The sequence below is a fragment of the Stomoxys calcitrans genome, chromosome 3 (genome assembly GCF_963082655.1).
Source record: "Stomoxys calcitrans chromosome 3, idStoCalc2.1, whole genome shotgun sequence".
NCBI classification, from domain to species: domain Eukaryota; kingdom Metazoa; phylum Arthropoda; class Insecta; order Diptera; family Muscidae; genus Stomoxys; species Stomoxys calcitrans.
The window spans coordinates 151920077-151946298 of NC_081554.1; the positions used below are offsets into that span (position 1 = coordinate 151920077).

Here is a 26222-nt window from a genome sequence, read left to right on the forward strand (position 1 = left end):
AATAATCTAATAAGCAGAGCCGTCTTGTAATTTTATTTTTTTATATAAAAGAAAGAAACTAAATTTTTTGTAAAAATATCCTTATAGTCGTGATTATTGGATCAATTTCTGTTATTTATTTCCAAACTATATTGAATTATTTTTAAAATTTAAAAAAAAAACAAACAATTTTTAAAGAAAACTGAAGTAACCTCATTTTCTGAAGTAAAACCAACACACCAACCGCAACTGCAAAAGAAAAAATTTCTACAAAAAAAGACATTCAAACTAAAGGCAAAGAAAAGAAGAAAAACAAAAACGCCACAACTCACTCTTTGAAAACCTGTTATAAGAGAAGGCCTAAAAGCATACTTCATTTTTTATTTTAATTCTCAATTTCTCTAAAAAGAAGAAAAACCTTAAAAACAGTCTTTTTGTAAAAAGCAAACAACTATAACAACCATTTATATATAAATTATACCCTTGATTGTATTCCCCCCCTCATATATAAGATCAATTTATACTATACGAATTATATATAGAAATATTTATTGTATTTGTGCAAACACACCCAGCCACACACACACACATACACTCACAGAGCTAGAGACATTGAACGTGGTGATCTTAAGGTAAATAACAAAAGTCCGATTTTTTCTCATTATTCTCTTTTTTTATTGTTGGTGTGAGAGAAATTTTGTATTTGTATACACACAGAGACAAACCAACACACACACACACCCACATAGATTTGAGCTAAGTTTGTAAGCGTTTATTTTGTTTATATACATTTAAAGAAGAAGACAAACAACCAACAAATTGTATTTTGATATTAATGAGCAACATGCGTCAAAAGGATTTACGCCCCGCACCCGCTCTTATTGAGTTTAAGGGAATGAAGTTCCTAATCACTGATCGGCCATCAGATGTAACCATACATCATTATATAATGGTAAGTTTAGATGAAGGAAGTTACATAAATATTCTAGAACTACACAGTCAATGTGAAACATTTTCTTTTTCTTGTAGGAATTAAAGAAAAACAATGTCAATACTGTGGTTCGCGTCTGTGAGCCCAGCTATAACACTGAAGAATTGGAAGCACAAGGCATCACAGTTAAAGATTTAGCATTCGAAGATGGTACCTTCCCGCCGCAGAATGTTGTTGACGAATGGTTTGAGATTTTAAAACAAAAGTGAGTACGATTTAAAAAAAATTAATTTTTTTTGTAATATTTATTTTATGCAAAAACATTGGCTTTGGTTATGCAGTTTCAGTAAAAGCTTGGATTTTTTTTTTGTGTTCGAATTTTCTGTACCTATTTCCCATATTTATTCTTTTTGTTACACATTATTAACTTTGTTTTCGTTTTTTCTAAAACTTTTTGTATTATAACCCAAAACGGAAAATTTAGACTTTCAAAATATTGGGGCTTAAAATTAGATTTTGTTTAATTGTAGGAAATGTATATTTCAGCAATTATTTCATTAGTTTTTGTAAGCTTTAAAAACTAAAAAAGTGAAGGTGAATCTGAAGGCCGAATCTATACCCCACACCATAGGAATTTTCGCCCTTTAGGGGCTCAAGATGTAAAATAGGGAGATTACTTTATAGGCCAAGTGTATCAGGCTATAACCGATTCAAACCTTATTGGACACGTATGTTGAAGGTCATTGGTGAAGCAGTTGTACAAAATTTTAGCCAAATCGTAAAAAAATTGAGCCTTCTAGAGGCTGAAGAAATCAAGATCCCAGATCGTTATATATGTCAACTATATCAGGTTATGTACCGAACCATATTTGGCACAGTTGTTGGAAGTCATTACAAAACACGTCATGCAAAATTTCATCCAAATCGAATAAGAATTGCGCCCTATAGTGGCTCAAGAAGTCAATACCCCTGATCAGTTTATAGGGCAGGCCTATCGGGTTATGGACCGACTTCAACCATTCTCAAGTCATAACAAAACAGGTCATGCAAAATTACAGTCAAATCGCATAAGAATAACGCGCTCTAGAGGCTCCAGAAGTCAAGATTCAAGATCGGCTTATATGGCAGCTATATCCGGTTATGGACCGATTTGAACCATATTTGGTACAGTTGTTGGAAGTCATAGCAAAACACGTCATGCAAAATTTCAGCCAAACCGTATAAGAATTGCGCCCTCTAGTGGCTCAATAAGTCAAGTTTCAAGATCGGTTTATATGGCAGCTATATCAGGTTATGGACCGATTTGAACCACATTTGGCATAGTTGTGAAAAGTCATAACAAAACACCTCGTGCAAAATTCATTCAAATCGGATAAGAATTGCGCCCTCTAGTGACTCAAGAATTCAAGATTCAAGAGCGCTTTATATGGCAGATATATCTGATTATGGTCCGATTTCAACCATACTTAGCACAGGCGTTAAAAGTCATAACAAAACGTCATGCAAAATTTCATCCAAATTGCGCCCTCTAGTGGCTCAAGAAGTCAAAATTCAAGATCGGTTTATATGGCAGCAATGAAGTGATTTGAACCACAGTTGTTTGAAGTCATAACGAAACGCGTCATGCAAAATTTCATCTAAATCGGATGGGAATTACGCCCTCTAGAGGCTCCAGATATCAAGACCCCAGATCGTTTTATAAGACAACTATACCAGATTATGGACCAATCATATTATGAATATCAACCAAAATTAGCGCAGTTGTTCGATGTGACACTAAAACGATATTTGCAAAAATTCAGCATAATCGGATAAAAATTGAGCCCTCTAAAAGCTCAAGCAGTCAAGACCCAAGATCGAAGATCAAAACATGGATCGCTATGGCCCATTTACAATCCCAACCGACCTTCACTAGTATTTGTGCATAATTTCAAACAGCTAGCTTCCTTCGAAAGTTAGTGTGCTTTCGACAGAAAGACGGACGGACAGATAGACGGACGGACGGGCGGACGGATATGGCTAGATCGACTTAAAATAGCATGACAATCCAGAATATATATACTTTATGGGGTCTTAGACGATTATTTCGAGGAGTTACAAACAGAATGACGAAATTAGTATGCCCCTATCCTATGGTGGAGGGTAAATAATTGCTGTTTGTGGGGAAAGGGTAGACATCAATTTCTTGCTCTACTCCCCAATACCTTTCATTTGAGCCCCACATTGACATGGTTGGTAAATATGTCCTATTTTGGGGGTGTTTTGGAGAGTGAGGCGGTAGCCCTGAAAGTGTAACAGCATCTTGCTCTACTCTCAAATATCATTGACTTAACACCATTGGCCTCAAAAATGGAAATCAAAAATGTTTGCTTATCTCTTATACCTTTTATTTAAACCCCTTATTGCAAAAGTCAGCAAATATGTCCGGTTTGGGCCTAAAAACGTTCATATCGAGCTCCACTGTCTTGAAGACCCAAATTGTCTTGGTGAGCAAATACGTCCTATTTGGGGGTTGTTATGGTGGTGGGACGTCCCCTAGACATATGGTCCCGAATGTTGACATCAGATTCGTGGTCTACCTTTCATTTGAGCCCCATACTCATATTTCCATAGTCGGCTAACATGACCGGTTTGTGGGGTGTTTTGGGGGGATGGGGCGGCCACTCAGTGACTTGCCTTTGAAAATGATATGTGTTCTACTCTAAATTACCTTTTATTTGAGCCCCACATCGCAATTGTCAGGTGGGGTGGTCCCGTACACACTTTTCCCGAATATTGATATCAGATTCGTGTTTACTCTCATTTGAGCCCCATATTGTTATGGTCGTAAATTTGTCCCCTTTTGGGGGGTGTTTTGGGGAAGGTGTGGACCCCCAGAAACGTGGTCCCACATTTGGATATTAAATTCGTAATCTACTCGGAAATTCCATTCATTTCCATATTGCCATTGTTGGTATATATGTCCGATTTAGGGGTGTTTTGGGGAGGTCCCCTAAAAACTTGGTCCGACAATTGGATATCAGATACGTCTTCTATTCTTAAATACCTTTCGTTTGAGTTCCATATTGTCGTGACTGGGCTATATATATATTTGGTAGGTTTTGGGGGTGAGGCGGCCCCCCTAGGTATCCCATCCGAAATTTGGATACCAAATTTTCGTTTCTAGGTTACTTTAAGAGAGCACACAAAATTTCGCTTAAAACGCACCACCCATCTACGAGATCTGGCGTTTCTGAAAATTAGGGTAAGGGGAATCCGCCCCCCTTCAGATATCAAAAAACGCAGTACTCTATTTTCACCACAGGATCATTATGCACCATCTGTGAAAATTTCAAGAAAATCGGTTCAGCCGTTTTTGAGTCTATGCGAAACAGACAAACAAACAAACACAAATTGATTTTTATATATAAGATGTCTGCTCTGTTAAGAAAGTTCATCGTACTCTTCTTTTTACTCATTTTTGGCTCAATGTGTACGTAAATAGGCAGAATTGTCGATTTTGGAGTTAAGATCAGCCAGAAGCATTGCAACAGCTACCAATGCATCCAGAAAAAATCACAGTTTAGTGCGGTTTATGGGCTGGTGGCATCATTGGGCCGTACTTTTTTAAAGATGATGGGAATCGTAACGTAACTGTGAATGGTGAGCGCTACCTTGAGATGATATCCAACTTTTTTTTTGCCCAATATGCAAGAGCTTTACTTGCATGACATGTGGTCTCAACAAGACGGTGCCAAATGCCACACAGCCCGCGTAACAATGGACTTATTGAGAGGCGAGTTCGTCGGTAAACATATTATTTCACGGTCGGGACAGGCCAATTGACCGTCCAGACTATTTTTTGGGGCTAAGTTAAAGCTCATGTCTATACAGACAAGCCCGCTTCAATTGACGCATTGGAAGATAACATTGAAGCATTTCTTCGCGAGATACCGATATGTTGGAAAGAGTTTGTCAACATTGGACTAAGCGGCGCAGTCACGGTCAACATTTGCATGAAATAAACTTCAAACATTAAATTATATGAACCGTTATTATCGATTCAAATAAAGATTTCAAGCATTTCTCTGAATTTTAGTTGTTTTCCTTTGAAAAAAATTCCTAAAGCTCTTAAAAAATCACCCTTTATATACCTCTAAAAGTTCCCTACGGGAAATGGGGCAGATCCTAAACCTCTCACGGGATAGGTCCTCTGGTAATAGGAACCGGTCCCAGTTCTCACCCCGTTACATGGAAAAAATCTATCAATTTTGTAAGGGCTTGTCCTTCGAGATGACGTATTGCCACCATTCTAACATCGTAGGATAGGTCCTGGGATAGTTCGAAACGGATGAGTATACTTTGCAAGTATTTTTAAGAGAGATAACATTAGTTAGCAAATATATTTAACGGATTAGCAATTTTTAATTGTTGTAAATTAAGCGACTTTTTAAAAAATAATTTAGAATCATAAGTTATGACAATTGAAACTTTTCATTCACTGTAGGATATGTCCTGTGACAGGTAACTAATTCTACAGTTTAGGACTAGTAAATTTGGGACAATTGAAAAATTGAAAAGTTTAAAAGCCATTCTCCTAAAAGTATGCACTACTTTTTAAACCAAATAAAATATTCCAGGTTCGAACCCAAACATACCCAGTACTTTCGATTAAGTTCTTTTTATAGTATTTTTTTTTAATATCCTCTTTTAAAATTCCACAATATTGTTGTCATATCAAAAATTTCAAAAGTTAAGTAAAATTTGCAGAGTATTTTTTCCAAAGCCTAAAGTTTACACCCGTCTTAAAGGCCTGGTTATGCTCTCGTAAATGTACAGTAAATGTAGAACAACGTGTCAGCTGTTTTGTTTTGCCTTATGAAAACACATGCAAACGATTACCGAACGTCTGTTGACTATAACCGGAAAGTAGAATTCAGTAAAATCAAACTTTTACGTTCCGTTTTCGTGGCAGCTGATAAAATATTTGAATTTTGAACAAATTTCAAAACCAAAAATGTGTATTTAGAAAATTGGTACTTCAATTCTATAATATAAGTAATTATGAACAATATACTGTTGATATAAGAAGAAATTACAAGATTATCATATACGGGATACGAAATTAGCGCTATGTCGTGAGCACGGAGTATATTCAAAGATTTCAAACACTCCGGTACGCACTTCAGTCTCACTGTCCTCGAACCCAATGCCTTGCAGCGGCATACTGTTCACATAAATCCTGAGTTTAGAAGACGGTAAATCCCTTTCAAGAACAACTTTTGCAGCTATTGTTATCAGACAGAACTCTGCCTGAAAGAGCGTACACTTGCCCGCCGGTCTCACCGACATACCTTAGTTGTGAGTCTCGTAGTATTCCCCGATCCATTCTCTAGCTCCATCTTGGAGCCATCTGTGAAGACCGTCCAAAGACGGGAGTCTCAAAACCTGTAACTTATATCTCCTAGTGAAAGGGATCAGCTCTATCACCATCAATTTTGTTGTAGCCCATATCAACAGTGACCTTTCCATGACTTCGCTGACCTTCGACAGAAATTTGTTCGTATCAGTGGTACGACGTCGTCCGCATATGCGATCATTCTCACGTCATCCCTATTGAGATCCAGCAGGATTTCATTTAGCAATATTTTCCGGAGAATCGATGAGAAAACAACTCCCTGAGGCGTTTCATATCACCTGTCTTCTGACCACACTTTCTCTAAAGCCCGCGTTGATAATGCACGTAGCATACAGCCCGTACACAGGGAGAAACTCAGTTGGACCCCGTGCAGCTTAGAGCAGTGACTGTCACTGTTAGGGCGGTGACATCACTGTGTGGAGGGCAGTTGTTGTTGTTGTTTTTGTTGTAGCAGTGTGTTTTGCACTGAGGCAGCAGCTCTTGCCGATGAAGAAATCCATCGGGTCAATCCCGTACTTACAACCGGCTGCCATGGGATTGCGGAGGGCAGTATTTTCGACCTGTAAGTTTCGAGGGCAGTAAGTTCTCCGACGTCAGACCCTTCCTCGCCTTCAAATCTTTTTTTAATAAAATTGTTGTGTTTTATTTTAAATGTCAAATTGCCTCTTTACATCTACGATACTTGTTCTACATTTACGAGAGCATAACCAGGTCTTATGAATTAAATTGAAAATTAAAAAAAGAATGAAAAAAAAAAGAATTCATAACATTTCTTTATAATATCAATAACTTGTTCAAATACTTCATCACCACACTTAACATCAGTTAATCCAAAAGCCAATGGCAAACAGTTAGCAACAGGAAACGCAATATTGACACTTTTTTGTTTCGATAAGATTTCAGTTTGCTTTAATTGCTTATTGTTCATATCTTGGAATGTGAATGAAATCGTTTTTGATTTTTTTTGCTGGTTTTTGCTTTGCCTGAATAAGCTTTGATAAGATATCTTCGATTCGAGGGTCAGTCACTGTCAGTCGGATAATTAAAAAGGAAATTCCTAGATTTGCGATTAGACAGATTTTTTTTTGATTATCTTAAAAAACTGTAGACATACATGCATGTAATCAAATCCTAACAAATCAAACCCCTATTTTTATAGAAGTTTTTGTTAATTATTATTTTTTTTAATTAAGATTCCATTGCAGGATATTGTTTGGCTTTAGACCATTGTTTAATGCTTTCTATTCAAAGAATAATATAGCAAAAAACTTTTAAAGTCGGCAAAGTGTATTGTTGCTAGAAGCATTTAACTGGTTTCTCGTATCGCGATTTAATTTTCGACCAAGAAAAATATTGCGCGGGAGATGTCAAATGGATCGTTGTGCTTTACAACCATTCCAACTAGAGTAAGTTGTAAAGCACACATTTGAATTTGAACAGGGCTTTAAAACGACTTGATTCATAAGCGCAATGGAAAACAAATCAAATCTTACTTCCCTTATTCAAATCAAACGATGCAACAAATACAAACAACTTTTGTTCTTCGCACGGCGATCGCCCAACGGTTGAATCTGCCAGTGCTGTTTTTGTGTATGGGCAGTAACCTACTCCACACGCAACGTGCCTTTATTTCATTTATTCGAATGTGTTACAATGGAAAATTTGGACAAAAATAGAGAATTTTTTTAACTTATGTTTGGTTTACAGCAAAAGATTCCTTGTTAAACGAAAAATTGATTCTTTTATTTTATTTATCTGTTGTGTCTTCCAACTGGCAGATAGTATGAGCCAGCGAGCGAAGAAAGGCGTACGCTCAAGACTATTTTTTGGTTTTTTCATTGAGTAATTGTCAGTCAGTCAGCCGTCATTTTTGGTAGGAACGCAGTGGTGTGTGTCCACCATAGTATGTGGTTATACTAATTTCGTCATTCTGTTTGTAACATCTCGAAATATTCTAAGACCCCAAGAAATATATATGTATATTAGCTGACCCGGGCCCACTCCGCTGTGCCTTCTTTTACTTTATATGGAACAAAAGTTTCCTTGGAATATTTATTTTCGACAATTAAAGATCTTATAGTGAAATGCCATGCTACGAAAATATTGGGTTGCCCAAAAAGTAATTCCGTATTTTTTATATAGTCGGCGTTGACAAATTTTTTAACAGCTTGTGACTCTGTAATTGCATTCTTTCTTCTGTCAGTTATCAGCTGTTACTTTTAGCTTGCTTTAGAAAAAAAGTGTAAAAAGAGTATATTCGATTAAAGTTCATTCTAAGTTTTATTAAAAATGCATTTACTTTCTTTTAAAAAATCCGCAATTACTTTTTGGGCAACCCAATAGTATATCGCTTGACTAACAGTTTAACAATATAAGTGCCTTTATCTGAATCCCACATGTTCTTTATTGGTATACGAATTTAAGATTGAATGTAAGGTGTATTCCATTCTTAAAATACGTATTCTACTCCCAAATACCTTTATTTGAGACCCATATTGCGATGGTCAGTAAAAAATTGCTGTTTGTGGGGTATTTTGGGTATCAATTCTTGCGAAAATGGATATAAATTCTTGTTCTACCCCCCAATACCTTTCATTTAAGCACCACATTGACATGGTGGGTAAATATGCCCGATTAAGGGGTGTTTTGGCGATTGGGGTGATCGCCCAAACACTAAGCCCGGAAAATCTTTACTCTATTCTCATAAATCTATATATCATTTATTTGAACCCCATATTGCCATTGGCCTCAAAATTGGATATCAAATTCGTTTTCTAATCTCATTTAAACTCTTTATTGCAAAAGTCAGCAAAAATGTACGGTTTGGGGTATTGGCCCTAAAAACTATGAATATTTAGTTCCACTCTCTTTGAGACCCAAATTGTCTTGGTGAGCAAATACGTCCTATTTGGGGGTTGTTATGGTGGTGGGTCGTCCGCTAGACAATTGGCCCCTAATGTTGATATCAGATACGTGGTCTACTCCCACATACCTTTAATTTGAGCCCCATATTTCCATAGTCGGCAAACATGACCAGCTTGGGGGTGTTTTGGGGGATGGGCGGCCACTCAGTGAGTTGGCCTTGAAAATATATATCGGATTCGTGTTACACTTTAAAAACCCTCTTATTTTGAGCCTCATATTGCAATAGTCAGAAAATACTTACTATTTGGGTGGTGTTGGGGGGGTGGGGTGGCCCCATAGACACTTTTCCCGAATATTGATATCAAATTCGTGCTTTACTCCCAAAGACCTTTCATTTGAGCCCCATATAGCTATGGTCGTAAATTTGTCCCCTTTGGGGAGAGGCTCCCCCCCCAAATACTTCGTCCCATATTTGGATATCAGATTCGAATGCTACACTCAAATACCTTTTATTTAAGCCCCATATTCCCATGGTCAGTAAATAAGTCCTGTTTGGGGGTGTTTTGGGAAAGGAGTGGACCCCCAGAAACGTGGTCCCACATTTGGATATCAGATTCGTATTCTACTCGCAAATACCTTTTATTTGAGTCCCATATTGCGATGGTCGGTAACTATGTCTGATTTGGGGGTGTTTGGTCCGACAATTGGATATCAGATACGTTTTCTTATCCTAAATACCTTTCATTTGAGTCCCAAATTGTCGTGATCGGTCTAAATATATGTTTGGTAGGTTTTAGGGTGGGGCGGCCCCCCTAGGTACCCCATACGAAATTTGGATACCAAATTTTTTTTATTAGGGTACTATATGAGAGTACACAAAATTTCGCTTAAATCACAGCACCCATCTCCGAGATCTAGCGTTTCTGAAAATTAGGGTAAGGGGGAGGGTCCATCCCCCCTTCAGATATCAAAAAATGTAGTACCCTATTTTCACCACAAAAATTTCAAGAAAATCAGTTCAGCCGTTTCTGAGACTATAAGGAAGCCACAAACATACAAACAAACACACATTGATTTTTATACCCTTCACCATAGGAAGGGGGCATACTAATTTCGTCATTCTGTTTGTAACTACTCGAAATATTCGTCTGAGACCCCATAAAGTATATATATTCTTGATCGTCGCGACATTTTGTGTCGATCTAGCTATGTCCGTCCGTCCGTCCGTCTGTCTGTCGAAAGCACGCTAACTTCCGAAGGAAATGGGCCATATCGGTCCATGTTTTGATATAGCTGCCATATAAACCGATCTTGGGTCTTGACTTCTTGAGCCTCTAGAGGGCGCAATTCTCATCCGATTTGACTGAAATTTTGCACATAGTGTTTTAGTGTCACTTCTAACAACTGTGCTAAGTATGGTTCAAATCGGTTCATAACCTGATATAGCTGTCATATAAACCGATCTTGAGTCTTGACTTCTTGCGCCTCTAGAGGGTGCAATTCTCTTCCGATTTGACTGAAATTTTGCACATAGTGTTTTAGTATCACTTCTAACAACTGTGTTATGTATGGTTCAAATCGGTCCGTAACCTGATATAGCTGCCATATAAACCAATCTTGGGTCTTGACTTCTTGAGCCTCTGGAGAGCGCAATTCTTACCCGATTGGAATGAAATTTTGTAAGACATGTTTTGTTATGATATCCAACAACTATGCTAAGTATGATTCAATTCGCTTCATAACCTGATATAGCTGCCATGTAAACCGATCTGGGATCTTGACTTCTTGAGCCTCTAGAGGTCGCAAACATTATCCGAAATTTTGTACAACGGACCCGCTCATGACCATCAACATACGTGTTTATTATGGTCTGAATCGGTCTATAGCCCGATACAGCTCCCATATAAATCGATCTCTCTATTTTACTTGTTGAGCCCCCAAAGGACGCAATTCTTATTCGAATTGCCTGACATTTTATACAGGTCTCCTACATATAATTTGATTGTGGTCTAAACCGGATCATATCTTGATATCACTCTAATAGCAGAGCAAATCTTTTCTTATTTCCTTTTTTGCCTAAGAAGAGATGCCGGGAAAAGAACTCGACATATGCGCTCCATGGTGGAGGGTATATAAGATTCGGCCCGGCCGAACTTAGCAGCCATTTCCGTCCGACTTTCGAAAGCACGATAACTTTCGAAGGAGTAAAGCACATATACCTTTTATTAATGTAGGCCGGTTGGGACTGTAAATGGGCTATTCCATATTAAGTCCATATTAAGATATAGCTCACATAAAAACCGATCTTCCGATTTTACTTTTACTTGAGCCTCTACAGAGTTCAATTCTTATCCTATTTCGCTAAAATTTTGAACTTTGAATTTCCAATAGATGTGCCAAGTATGGTCCGAATCGGCCCGAAACTAGATCTAGCTCCCACATAAACCGATCTCCAGAATATACTTTTTGAGCACAATTCTTCTCTAGTGAGCACAATTCCTATCACATAATTTTCCGCAATGACTTTTTATATGACCTTCAACAAGTATACCAATTATATATCGAATCGGCCTATAATTTTCCATAAATCCCATATAAACCGATCTCTGGAAAAAAACATCTTGAGTACTAGAGGCCGGAATATCAATCCAATTTGGAATTCCTATCCAAATTTTGAACGATGAATTTTTCTACGACCGGTCTATAATTTGATATAGCTCCCATATAACCCGATCTTCCGAATACACTTCTTGATCCTCTGGAGGGCGACATTCTTATCAAAGTATAAAAAATCCAATGGGGATTTCTTGTTATGGCCTTCCATTACCGTTTCTAGTTTCTATCTATAAATCGAACTTGACAAATGCGATCCATGCTGAAGGGTAGATAAGATTCGTTCCGGCGGAACTTAACACGCTTTTACTTGTTTGATAACAGTGTGCGCATACAAAAATATCGATCCTTAAATAGGTATTGTGTTAGGCCCTTTGACATCCTTCGTCAATTTGGCTCAGATCGGTCCAGATTTGGATATAGCTGCCATATAGACCGATCCTCAGATTTAGGGTCTTAGGCCCATAAAAGCCACATTTATTACCCGATTTTGCTGAAATTTGGGACATTGAGTTAGGTTAAACCCCTTGACATAGTTCTGCATTATGGCACAGATCGGTCAAGATTTGGATATAGCTGCCATATAGACCGATCTCTCGATTTAGGGTCTTAGGCCCATAAAAGCCACATTAATTATCTGATTTAGCTGAAATTTGGGACAGTGAGTTATGTTAGGCTCCTCGACATCCTTTGTCAATTTGGCCCAAATCGGTCCATATTTGGATATAGCTGCAATATAGACCGATCTCTCGATTTAAGGTTTTTTGCCCTTAAAATGCGCATTTTTTATACGATGTCGCCGAAAATTGGGACAGTAAGTTATATTTGGCCCTTCGACATCCTTCGTCAATTTGGCTCAGATCGGTCCAGATTTGGATATAGCTGTCATATAGACCGATCCTCCGATTTAGGGTTTTAGGCCCATAAAAGGCGCATTTATTGTCCGATGTGGCCGAAATTTGGGACATTGACATAGTTCTACATTATGGCACAGATCGGTCAAGATTTGGATATAGCTGCCATATAGACCGATACCTCGATTTAAAGTCCTGGCCCCAAAAAAGACGAATTTTCAATCCGATTTAACTGAAATTTGACACATTGATTTATATTAGGCTTTTCGACATCCATATTTTATATGGTTCAGATCGGTTTATGGGCCGATTTGGCCCATTTACAATCCCAACCGACCTAGCTAGCTTTATTCCTTCAAAAGTTACCGTGCTATACCGAATATATATACTTTATGGGGTCTTAGACGCATATTTCGAGGTGTTACAAACAGAATGACGAAATTAGTATATCCCCATCCTATGGTGGAGGGTATAAAAACCAAAGATATATAAAAAGATGGTTTTTACTAATGAATATATAAGCAAAAAACAGATGAAATCCTTAGTATTTGTCAGGAATAAATGGAATTATTTGGAATGGAAAAATAAAATTCTTGTGTTCGTGACAAATGTTTTGATGAGTTTATCATAAAAGATGCAATTTTATCGTAAACAAAGTCCCAAAGTTTTTCACAAAAAAAATTTACTTGTCCAACATTTCGTTTAGGGCTACCGAATTATTTTTTGCGCACAACTTATCTTATCTCCTTTTAATCTCGCCTATAACAATTTCTAAACATCTTTGCCATCTGTGAAAACAATTTTTTTTAGTACTTGTTACGAAGTTTCCTTAACACTTGTGCTATATATATTAACACAATTTTTATTTTGTAATATTCGATTTTTCTGCTTGTATTCAGCTTCCATTTTTCTTTGTATACTAACCACATCAAAAGCAATTTGAACTTGTTCCTCGTCTTATATTTACGAGTATGTCCTTTTCAATTATTCACTACAAAGTTTTTGTGTTTCTGCTCTGCTCTTCTGCCTTGTTGATGCCTTTCTTGATGATGATAATGCAGTTGTTGTTGTTGCTGTTTTTAGTCTGTATGATTTGTGAAATTTCTCATTTTCCCCCTTATTTTTCTTCTTACCCCATTCTACTTCTTTTTTTCTTCTTTTTTTGTAGTTTTAGTAAGAAATCCTCTTCCTCTCGTGCATCCTTTATGAGAAGCAAGCGTTTCTCATTTCGACATAAATCTCATAAAACAGCAGATTCAAATACCAACACCAACACCACCACTTCTCCTACTACTACTACTACCTACAACACTATCAATAATTTACAATATCAAAATTTAAATAATACCAAAATCACTGATGATACAGATACCACTTGTAGGTAAGGTTTTCCCCCTCTTCTTTTCTCGTTTTGTTTTCTTTTGTGAAATTTTCTTACGTTTAATTAAAAAAAAAATACTCTGTCTTTGTTACAGTTAAACGTTGTTTTGGTTTTCTGTTTTATACTTTCCTTAATGTTTTTTTTTTAGAAAAAGAGAGTTTTCAGTTAAAGTTCTGTCAAAAGGTATCAACCTTATTTTGAGTTTGAATAAAATGGGTTTTCAATATCAAACCCGGTAAACATGGGTAAATATTTCGATATACTAGTCCCGAACCAAACCGATTTCCTGATTTGAATTCGTGATGTCCACAAAGCTTGCGAATGTTGCATTTAGGTGACTGTTTTTATGTGGCATCTACAAAACTTCAGAATTTGAATTCTTGAGCTGGTCGAAGATATCTTTTGTATACCAATTCATTGAAATTGTTGAATTTTGTAAGGTCCCCCATTACCACTCAGTAAGAAATCTCGATAGTAAACCTGCACTGACTTAGTATTGACTTTGACAACCGTACTACTCAATGGCAGCCGGTTGTACGTACTGGATTGACCCGATGGAGTCCTTAATCGGCAAGGGCTGCCGCTTCATTGTACAACACACTGCTACAACTTACTTACTTTACTTTAATTGGCTATGACAGAATATTTGTTCTACTAGCCGAACGTAGAATAGCGTTCCAAGCGCCTCGATCTTCTGTGCTCATTCTAAAATCTCTGACACCAAGTTTCGAGGTGTCTCCCACCACCTGATCTTTCCATCGGGCTTTTGGTCTTACCGGTTTGCGTGTACCACCGTGTTTGCTCTCAAAAGACTTCTTTGCTGGAGCTTCTTCATCCATTCTAACATGACCTATCCAACGCAGCCGTTGTATTTTGATGCGTGTAACTATGCTATCGTCGTCATACAGCTCGTGGCTTATACGTCGCCTAATTCTCCATTATCGCAAACTGGTCCAGAATCTTTCTCCCAAATACTCCAAGTACTGCCTCATCTGCTTTCACAAGTACCCATGCTTCAGAACCATGTAACAACACATATAGTATCAGTGTCTTGTATAGTGTAATCGTCGTCTGTCGAGAGGTGGTCTTGTTTCTAAACTACTTACTTAGACCAAAGTAGCATCTGTTTGCCAGTATTATTCTTCGCTTAATCTCAAAACTGGTATCATTCGTTTCGGTTACAGCGGTGCCGAGGTAGATAAAATTACTGAATATCTCAAAGTTGTGATTTCCAACTTTCTCCATTTTCTTTATCTGTTCGGTTGTGCAAGGCTTTTTGGGACTAGAAACCATCCATTTCGTCTTATCTCCATTTACTGCCAGACCCATTTTCACTGACTCTCTTTCGATTCTTTCAAAGGCAGCAGTTACTAGTTCCGGTGACCGACCTATGATATCGATGTCGTTGGCATAGGCGAGTAGCATGTGTTCTCTTGTGATTAGTGTGCCATATCTATTCACATCTGCATCTCGTATAATCTTCTCCTGCAGGATATTAAAGAGATCATACGATAGACTGTCTCCTTGTCTGAAACCTCGTTTGGTATTGAATGGTTCGGAGAGATTATTTTCTATTTTTACGGAGGAACGCATATCAGCAAGTGTCATCCTGCAAAGTCTTATTAATTTTGTAGGGATACCAAACTCAGACATGGCTTGAAATACCTTTAAACGTAAAGGAGTACCGAAAGCGGCTTTGTAGTCAACAAAGAGATGGTAGGTGTTGATTTGTCCTTCTCGGGTCTTTTCCAGGATTTGGCGCAGTGTGAATATTTGATTCAGTTTGGATTTACCAGGTCTAAACACTGCTACAACAACACCAATACTACTGACAAATTATACCCCTGACAATGCTTTTCGCTATAGACTTTTAACATGGACCTTGTCATTCAGCAGTCATTTGTAGACATTGGACCTAGTATGGCAGTAGGTAACATATACAAATGTTGAGGGGATATATAGCGATATTAAACCCCAGGTTTCCTACAGGGAATGTTCACTTAGGTCCATTGTCTTATAAACCACTTGCCTTGGTAATACTAAAGTAGTGCAAAATTGCTTATCTAGGCAATGGCTTGTATATAGTAAGGGCAAGTCCTCTAAAACAGCCCTTCACGACCTAGTCGCCTACATAGACGGTACTTTTGCTGCCATGGTATACATAATAGCAGCCTGGCACGGGATAATTATGAGCACCACACAGGCTCTAACCTTGAGCTCCGATCTGTGTTGTGTTCATCGTTATCACGAGAAGCTTAGCTGGGGGCTACTGGACGCTTTCATAGGTTGCAGATGGTTGTATGCTTCGTACGGAGTTGGTGGGACTGCATTCGTGGATAATCGGCGGTATTAAGTGGAGAGACTCATTGAGAGGCCGGGCGGCATCGGCTCTTTCTTAAATACTAAGTGCCTATGATGCTCGATACACAAAAAAAAACAACTCTTAGAAAAAACCAACTACCAATCTTGTAAGTGAATCTTTAAATTTGCAACAAGTTTTAGCATTGAATCGAAGACATTATTTGTTGAAGTATGTAAGTAAGTCTCTACAAGAGACTTGACAGACGAAATTATTGAAATGTTGTGGACTTTCAACAAATTCTTTCGTTGAGGTAGTTGCTAAAATAGGCGTACTGCCATGTAGCGCACAAAACTCTCATGCCATTCATGACTTGCAAACCCAGGTAAGAGTCCTCCGGTCGGGACTCATTATGAAGATGATGATGTCGGTAGGCTAGTGGAAGCGTGCAAGACTACCAAACGAGAGATCATGAGTTCAATCCTCTGCGGCACCAAAATTATTAAAATTTGTTTTTAAGGGTAATAGCAGAGAGGGTGACAGTGGAAACCTTGAGAGCAGTAGTAAAACGAACGAAACAAAACAGCGCGAGCCGAACAAAGAAAATAAAAACACCACCACCCGAAGCATAGCACATGCGGCGGGCTAGTAGATGTTTTTTTTTGTCTTGCTTATGGATATATTGTTGTTGTTGTTATATGTTGGCTTGCAAAGAGTGTCTTTCAACAACAAACTTGTACTTTGCATCGTTGAGTTTCAAAATAAATTGTTGCAGGAAAATTAACAATTTTCGTAGTTTTTTTTTCAACCGAATTGTTGCTTTTTATTAAAATTATTTTTATCTGTGTATGACAAGGCGAGATATTGGTGCCTTCTAATAAACATTGGCCATCATAGAATGACAACTTTAAAAACTTGACGAGAATCGCCATCTCCACATGCAAGTGTGGCTACAACAACAAAAACAACAATTTTAGCATTTCTTTATATTTATATCCACACCGACGCCAATCATAAAGGAGCTGTAGTTTCTAGGCACTAAAACTACCGTAATAAAGTTTATAAATAACGTACTAACTGAAATATGTTTTGCGGCAGAATTGGAATCTGTAAATCTGAAAAAATGGGTCAACAGAGGAACATCTCAAGGAGGTGTACTGACTTCTCTTCTTTGTAATTTTTAAACCATTAACAGAAAAGGACATAAAAGTGGACGCGAATGCCGATGACATGGCTGTTACAGTTAAGGAAAAGTTTCCCAGCACTCTAAGAGATATACTTCAGAAGTAGCCTACCAAAACTGTTCTTGCCGTAAATCCGTCTAAGATGGAACTAGTTCTTTTCAGCAGGAAATATAAGTTACCAGTGGTACACAGTGGTATCTGTCTTCTAGGGAGAAAAGAATGTTACTTTTGCTGAAAACTGAAAATACCTAGGTGTTTTGCTGGACAGGAAATTGAACTTCAAATCAAACATTTTGGAAAGGTTTTTTTTACACCTGCAAAAGAGCCATTGGCAAAAGTTGGGGGGCTTAACCGATAGCTTTACGGTGTTGTGGTCTGGTGGACAGCATTTCAAAAGTCCACTTACTGTTCAATATTAAGCTGAATGCAAAGGATGACTCGTTTGTACATCACAGACGCATTGAGGACGACACCATCTGATGCACTGAATTTAATGCTACACCTAATGCCTCTGGCCATTGTGGCTAGACAAATTGCGGCGATCACTGCTGTGAGGTTAAAGAAACTTTCTCTTTGGTCATGAGTTGGTAGCCAACAAATACTTTTGTCCTTCCCATGTCACCAGTGACTAGTACTAGGGTAATCACCAGTGACTAGTACTAGGGTAACCTCCTCATCCATTTTCTACCAAATACAACAGTTGAAAATAATATTCTACATTCCCCTTATTATACCCACAACCGAAGGATGGGGGTGTAATCATTTTGTCATTCCGTTTGCAACACATCGAAATATCCATTTCCGACCCTATAAAGTATATATATTCTTGATCAGCGTAAAAATCTAAGACGATCTAGCCATGCCCGTCAGTCTGTCCTTCTGTCTGTTTAAATCACACTACAGTATTTAAAACAGATTCTTTTTCTGTCCATATATCGGACTATATCCGATATAGACCGATCCGCCGATTTAGGGTCTTAGGCCCATAAAAGCCACATTTTTATTTTTCGTTTTTTCTGAAATTTGAGACAGTGAGTTGTGTTAGGCCCCTCGACATCCTTCCTCAATTTGTCCCAGATCGGTCCAGATTTGGATATAGCTGCCATATAGACCCATTTCTCGATTTAAGGTTTTGGGCCCATAAAAGGCGCATTTATTGTCCGATGTCGCCGAAATTTGGGACATTGAGTTGTATTAAGCCCTTCGACATTCTTCTTCAATTTGACTCAGATCGGTCCAGATTTGCATATAGCTGCCATATAGACCGATATCTCGATTAAAGGTTTTGGGCCCATAAAAGGCGGATTTATTGTCTGATGTCGCCGAAATTTGGGACAGTAAGTTGTGTTAAACCCTTCGACATTCTCCTTCAAGTTGGCTCAGATCGGTCTAGATTTGGATATAGCTGCCATATAGATCGATATCTCGATTAATAGTGTTGAGTCCATAAAAGGCGCATTTATAATCCGATTTCACTGAAATTTGACACAGTGACTTATGTAAGGCTTTTCGACATCCGAGTCGTATATGGTTAAGATCGGTTTATTTTTAGATATAGCTACTAAAAAGACCAATATTTTGTTATACACTATTGAACAATGACTTGTTCCTATTAGTATTTGGTCCGAATTGGAACATATTTCGATATAGCTGCTATGGGGCATAAGATATGCAATTTTCACCGGATTTTGACGGAAGGTGGTTTCTATATATATCCGAGGTGGTGGGTATACAATGTTAGGCCCGGCTGAACTTAACACCTTTTACTTGTTGTGAATCTAAATGCAAAAATGGCGTTTTATTGCGCTGAACTTGGTGGATCTTCCTTTTGAGAAGACTGAATCAACGATTCCACGTTGTGCTTTTCCCCAATATCATACACTAAGTTCTTTAACCATACAAGAATGTATACATCCCATCAAGAATAATTCATCAATTCCTACTTTGTATTATTCCCATCCAATCTTCTTACACAGACGAAGAGATTGTCATACAATTTATTTGTCCACAATCAAGCCATGTGAGTGGTTTTGGAAATGTATGAAGACTTGCAAGTAGGAAATATTTTTTTCCAGTATTGGCCAGTAAAAGCTTCCGAAATAGTATGGGAAATTGGCCTTATAGTTGAAAGTTGTGTAATAATGACAGCAATACATTGGCTTAGGAGAAGAATCCAAAGTCTAAAGTCGGTTAAAAACTACGATATTGTGAAAAGGTTTCATTTATTTATCTGTTTCCTAGCTATACTGTCGCCGAGGACATCAAGTGACATCAACGCAGTCTCTTTGTTACCTTAGCCTGTGCTCAATTCCTTATTATTCTTTGGCAACTTAAGGTGTTTCTTCATAAAGTTGCCCAGGATCGACTGTTGTTGTGTTTGTTGAGTTCGTGTTCAACTTCACCTAAATTGGTAATAAATCGTTCTTTTTAACTGAAACTGTATCTGTATTGTTGTGTTAATCAAAAATAAATGTTTTTCGATGTTAGCAAAGCAAATCCAACAAACGACACCCGATATCGACTCTTGAGATTCGAAAAATGTGCAATTCGATCTCGAAACGGAATGCCGTGATTAGGCCCCTGATCTTGAAACCTAAGCTTGAATATTTGTATCATAGGCTCAGACCCATCAACTCTAAAAAACATGTAGAGGGTCTCTGATTGTATTTGGTACAATCTTAGTGATAAGTTAAACGTATCTCCTTACCTGATTGATAAAAGTCTCTCATAGAGTTACGATTCCCTTTGCCCCAGTTTAGCTTATTATTGTGTTCCCTTAAAAATTGCTAGGCTTCTTTGAAAGTGACCATCTAATTAATCTTTGTTGCTGTTTCCCCATACTTAATATATTGTCTATGGAATAAATCCTTTGTTGTATCCAATTATTTTTTGTTTATCATACTTGAACGACTGTTTTTTTTTTTAACAAATTTTGTATTTTCTTCTTTCGTTTTGCAGATATCAACAGAATCCTGAAGCTTGTGTTGCAGTGCACTGTGTCGCTGGTCTCGGCCGTGCACCTGTTTTGGTGGCATTGGCTCTCATTGAATTGGGTCTTAAATATGAGGCAGCTGTAGAAATGATAAGAGAGTAAGTAAAATGCAATAAACTCCCTCAAAATAGTGAATGGCATGTCAATGAGTGATTAGGCGGTCATATTTTTTTATATAACTAATTGAGTCGATTAATCAGAAAGCGATTATTTTCGATTATGTATTATTATACCCACCATCAAAAGATGGGGGTATATTGATTTTGTCATTCTGTTTGCAAAACATTGAAATATCTATTTCCGATCCTATAATGTATATACATACTTGATCAGCGTAAAAATCTAAGACGATCTAGCCGTGTCCACGCTGCAGTCTTTAAAAATAGAGATATTGAGCTGAAACTTTGCACAGTTTTTTTTTTGTCCATAAGCAAGTAAAGTTCGAAGATGGGCTATATCGGACTATATCTTGATATAGACCCCATATAGATCGATCCGATTTAGCCGCATTTTTTTCAGTTGTTGTTTTAAGCCTCGCTATATCCGACTTAAATATGGTTCAGATCGGACTATATTTTGATTAAGCTGTCATATAGACCGATCTGCCGATTATGGATCTGGAACCCATAAAAGCTGCATTTATTACCTGATTTCGCTGACATTATTCTCAGTGAGTTGTCTTAAGTCTACCGTCATCCGAATTGAATTTGAATCAGATCGGACTATATTAAGATATAGCTGCCATATAGACCGATCTGTCGTTTAAGGGTCTGTAACCCATAAAACTGCATTTATTACCCAATTTCGCTGAAATTTGATACAGTGAGTCGTCTTAAGCCTCACGTCATCCAACCTAAATTTGGTTCAAATGGGACTATTTTTAGATATAATTTCCATATAGACCGATGTGCCAGTTAAGGGTCTGACCCCATAGAACCTGCATCATGTACCCGATGTCGCTGAAATTTGAAGCAGTGAGTTATTTTAAGCCTCCCGACATCCGACCTGAATATGGTTCATATCGTATTATAAAGGGTGATTTTTTTGAGGTTAGGATTTTCATGCATTAGTATTTGACAGATCACGTGGGATTTCAGACATGGTGTCAAAGAGAAAGATGCTCAGTATGCTTTGACATTTCATCATGAATAGACTTACTAACGAGCAACGCTTGCAAATCATTGAATTTTATTACCAAAATCAGTGTTCGGTTCGAAATGTGTTCATTCACCGTAACGTTGCGTCCAACAGCATCTTTGAAAAAATACGGTCCAATGATTCCACCAGCGTACAAACCACACCAAACAGTGCATTTTTCGGGATGCATGGGCAGTTCTTGAACGGCTTCTGGTTGCTCTTCACTCCAAATGCGGCAATTTTGCTTATTTACGTAGCCATTCAACCAGAAATGAGCCTCATCGCTGAACGGTGAATGAACACATTTCGAACCGAACACTGATTTTGGTAATAAAATTCAATGATTTGCAAGCGTTGCTCGTTAGTAAGTCTATTCATGATGAAATGTCAAAGCATACTGAGCATCTTTCTCTTTGACACCATGTCTGAAATCCCACGTGATCTGTCAAATACTAATGCATGAAAATCCTAACCTCAAAAAAATCACCCTTTATTTAGTTATAGCTGTCATATAGACCGATATGCAGATTTAGGGTCTGACGCCCATAAAATCTTTAATTATTAGCCGATTTTACTGAAATGTGAATCAGGGAGTTGTTTTAAGCCTCCCGCCATCTGATCCCGATATTGTAACGATCGGACGATATTTTGATGTGGCTGTCATATAGACCGATACGCCGATTAATGGTCTGAAGCCTTTGGGTCTTTATATCACAAAAAGGTTGATTATTTTATCCTTGGTGGTGGGTATCCAAAGTTCGGCACGGCCGAACTTAACACGTTTTTACATAAAAAATTAACTTCTGTTAGTAGTCGTACTTTAAGAAAATTGATTCCAAATAATCGGTTGCACGCTCTCGAATAGGCCATATAAATTTTTTAATCCATTTGTTTTCGATGACCGATGTTTTTCTCCTTTTATCGATTATGCTTCTTATTTTGGTTTATTATACCCTCCATCATAGGATGGGGGTATACTAATTTCGTCATTCTGTTTGTAACGCCTCGAAATATGCGTCTAAGACCCCATAAAGCATATATATTCTTGATCGTCATGTCATTTTAAGTCGATCTAGCCATGTCCGTCCGTCTGTCTGTCGAAAGCATGCTAACATTCGAAGGAGTAAAGCTAGTCGCTTGAAATTTTGCACGAAAACTTTGTATTAGTGTAGGTCGGTTTGGATTGTAAATGGGCCAAATGGTCTTGACTTCTTGAGACTCTAAAGGGCGCAATTCTCGTCCGATTTGAATGAAATTTTTCGCGTGGTGTTGTGATATCACTTCCAACAACTGCGCAAAGCATGTTTCAAATCGGTCCATGTTTTGATATAGCTGCCATATAAACGGATCTTGGGGTTTGACTTCTTGAGCCTCTAAAGGGCGCAATTCTCGTCCGATTTGAATGAAATTGTGCAAATTTTGGTACAGTGAGTTGTGTTAGGCTCTTCAACATCCCTCTTCAATTTTGTCTAGATCGGTCCAAATTTGGATATAGCTGCCATATATACCCATATCTCGATGTAAGGCTTTGGCCCTATAAAAGACGCATTTATTGTCCGATATCGCCGATATTTGAGACATTGAGCTAAGTTAAGCTCCTCGATATACTTCTGCAATATGGCACAGATCGGTCCAGATTTGGATGTACTATAGTTGTCATAAAGACCGATCTCTCGATTTGCGACAGCGAGTTGTATTGGGCCCTTCGATATCCTTCTTCAATTTGGCCCAGATCGGTCCAGATTTAGATATAGCTGTCATATAGACCGATTTCTCGATTTAAGGGTTTGGGCCCATAAAAGGCACATTTATTGTCCGATTTTGCCAAAATTTGCGACAGTGAGTTGTATTGAGCCCTTCGATATCCTTCTTCAATTTGGTCCAGATCAGTCCAGATTTGAATATAGACCGATCTCTCGATTTAAGGTTTTGGGCCCATAAAAAGGCGCATTTATGTCCGATATCGCCGAAATTTAGGACAGTTAAGCCCTTCGACAAATTTCTGCAATTTGGACTAGATCGATCAAGATTTGCATATAGCTGCCATATGGACCGACCTCTCGATTTAAAGTTTTGGGCCCATAAAAGGCGCATTCATTTATTGTCCGATGTCGCCGAAATATGGGACAGTGAGTTGTGTTGGGCCCTTCGACATTCTTCTTCAATTTGGCTGAGACCGGTCCACATTTGGATATTGCTGTCATATAGACGATCTTTCGATTTAAGGGTCTGGGGCCATAAAAGGCGCATTTATTGTCCGACTTTGCCAAAATTTGGGACGGTGAGTTCTATTAGGCTCTTCGAAATTTTTCTGCAACTTGGGCCAAATCGGTTCAGATTTGGATATAGTTGCCATATAGACCGATATCTCGATTTAAAGTATTGGTCCCATAAAAGGCGCATTTATAATCCGATTTCACTGAAATTTGACACAGCGACTTTTGTTAGGCTTTTCGGCATCCGTGTCGTATATGGTTCAGATCGGTTTATTTTTAGATATAGCTACTTAAAAAATCAATATTTTGTTATACACAATTGAACAATGAGTTGGTCCAAATCGGAACATATTTTGATATAGCTGCTATTTGGCATAAGGTATGCATTTTTCACCGGATTTTGACGAAAGGTCGTTTACATAGATACCCGAGGTGGTGGGTATCCAAAGTTCGGCCCGGCCGAACTTAACGCCTTTATACTTGTTTGCGTTGATTAATAGCAGCGATTAATTTTTATAGCCGATTATGACTTTTATTACGGCCAATTAACATCTACATGGTCTAGACATTAATCGATTTTTTATCTCCACTTAGATCGCTATTGATTTACCATTCACCATCTCCTTAGAATGGTACAAAGTTTCTAATTCCAATTTTCTTTTCCCACAGCAAACGGCGAGGAGCCATCAATGCCAAACAGTTATCGTATTTGGAACGCTACAAGCCCAAGGCAAGGCTAAAGCACAAAAATGGCCATAAAAATTCATGTTGCGTGCAATAGATTTCCAAAATAATAAAAAAAAAACCATATATAAAAATAAATTCCCACCAGTTGAAAAGTGTTCATTTTTTTAATTTAAAACAAAAGAAAAGAAAACAAGACAAAGGAAACCAATAAACAAATGAAGGATACAACCCATAGTCGATAACAGCAGCAACAACAAATCGATGGCGATGAGTGAACCACAGAAAAAGAGTATGGATACATCAAAGGAATGCAGTAATGAGAAAAAAAAAACTTTACAAAAAGGCCTAATAAGCTAAACTGCGAATTGTACTTCCCCCTTCGAACAAAAACCCCATTTAAAAAAGGCCCCCAGAAGATGTCCTCCAGCCATGAAAAACCGATCCCCTAAGACCATTTATTCACCCATACACATACATACATGCCTCGTAATCAGGGGAAAAGTTTGAATTTTGAAAACAGACAAGGATTTTCCAACTTTTAATAAGCTTAAGAACACATGTACAATTTCTAAGCATTGAAACTCCTCTTCCTTTGAAAGCAAACAAGAATCGATAACTTTCGATAACAATTCTCCCACTCTCCCATTCTCTACACAACAAAGGCAATACTTACAATATATACAACAATATAAAATATGACTTTATGTTTTAGTTTTTCTTTTTTTTTTAACACTTTCTAAACGGATCCTAGACGCCTGCTCTTACCCTAGAAAGAGGTCTTTTTCCCCCAGAATTGTCATTTTAACGAAATCTGGCGGTGAATTTCGAAACAAAAAAAATGCAACACATATTTCTTCATAAAGTGAAAATGATATAAAAATTTCGACATATTTTTTTTATTATTAATGTTTATAAATATATGCGTATATATGAAAAATTTTCTTTAAATAAGCAAAGCAAAAAAGATAAACAATTAATGTGTGTAGTTTTTAATTATTTTTATTTTGTTAATTGATTTTTTTATTTTAGTATTTTTTTTTTAATATATATTTTATTTGCAACTTAGTTAAAATAATTTGAAAGATAATAAGAGATATATCCATACAGTATGAACGAGAAGAAAATAAAACAAAAACACAAAAAATAATAAAAATTAAAAAAAAAAAATAGAAATATAACTTGATTGGTTTGTAAAGAAGAGGAGTTATTCAGAGATCTCCAGTTTTTTTTCATATTAACTTTTTGCCTTTTATTTGTGGATCAAAATAAGACACACATATTTATTTATGCTAGTTAACCGTGAAAATCCACATATTATTAGAGCTTTAATGCAGAAGCAGTAGACGTTTCCCTAAATGAAAGTGCACACAACGTGATCATTGTAAACACAATTTTTTTTGGGAGGAGTACTATTTCTTTGCCGAATCATAAAGAAAATAGAGGTGTGCACGTGAGTTGTCGTGTCACGCGTGAGTTACGTGATCCGTGAGTGAGATCCAAATTCAATCACGTAATAGTGATAGTGCGTGACCGTGATTGAGTTAAAATTCTTCTTGCCTGAGTGAATGAAATCATGTTTACGACTCTAATCACGAGAGTCGTGAGAGTTTCGTGAGTACCTCGTGAGTCGTGATTGTCTCGTGAGCCGTGAGTGCCTCGTGAGCGTGCGTGAACGTGAGTCGACAT

At 37.6% G+C, this 26222-nt stretch overlaps 1 protein-coding gene across 1 annotated transcript; it reads left to right on the forward strand.

Moving 5' to 3' along the window:
• Nucleotides 1-141: 141 nt before the first annotated feature.
• On the forward strand, nucleotides 142-24688 carry LOC106087359 (PRL-1 phosphatase). Its single transcript, XM_059365990.1, has 4 exons — nucleotides 142-931; nucleotides 1009-1175; nucleotides 20463-20594; nucleotides 24519-24688. Exons 1-4 carry the CDS (start codon nucleotides 815-817, stop codon nucleotides 24628-24630), a joined length of 528 nt encoding a protein of 175 aa, XP_059221973.1. The 5' UTR covers nucleotides 142-814; the 3' UTR covers nucleotides 24631-24688.
• Nucleotides 24689-26222: the final 1534 nt, after the last annotated feature.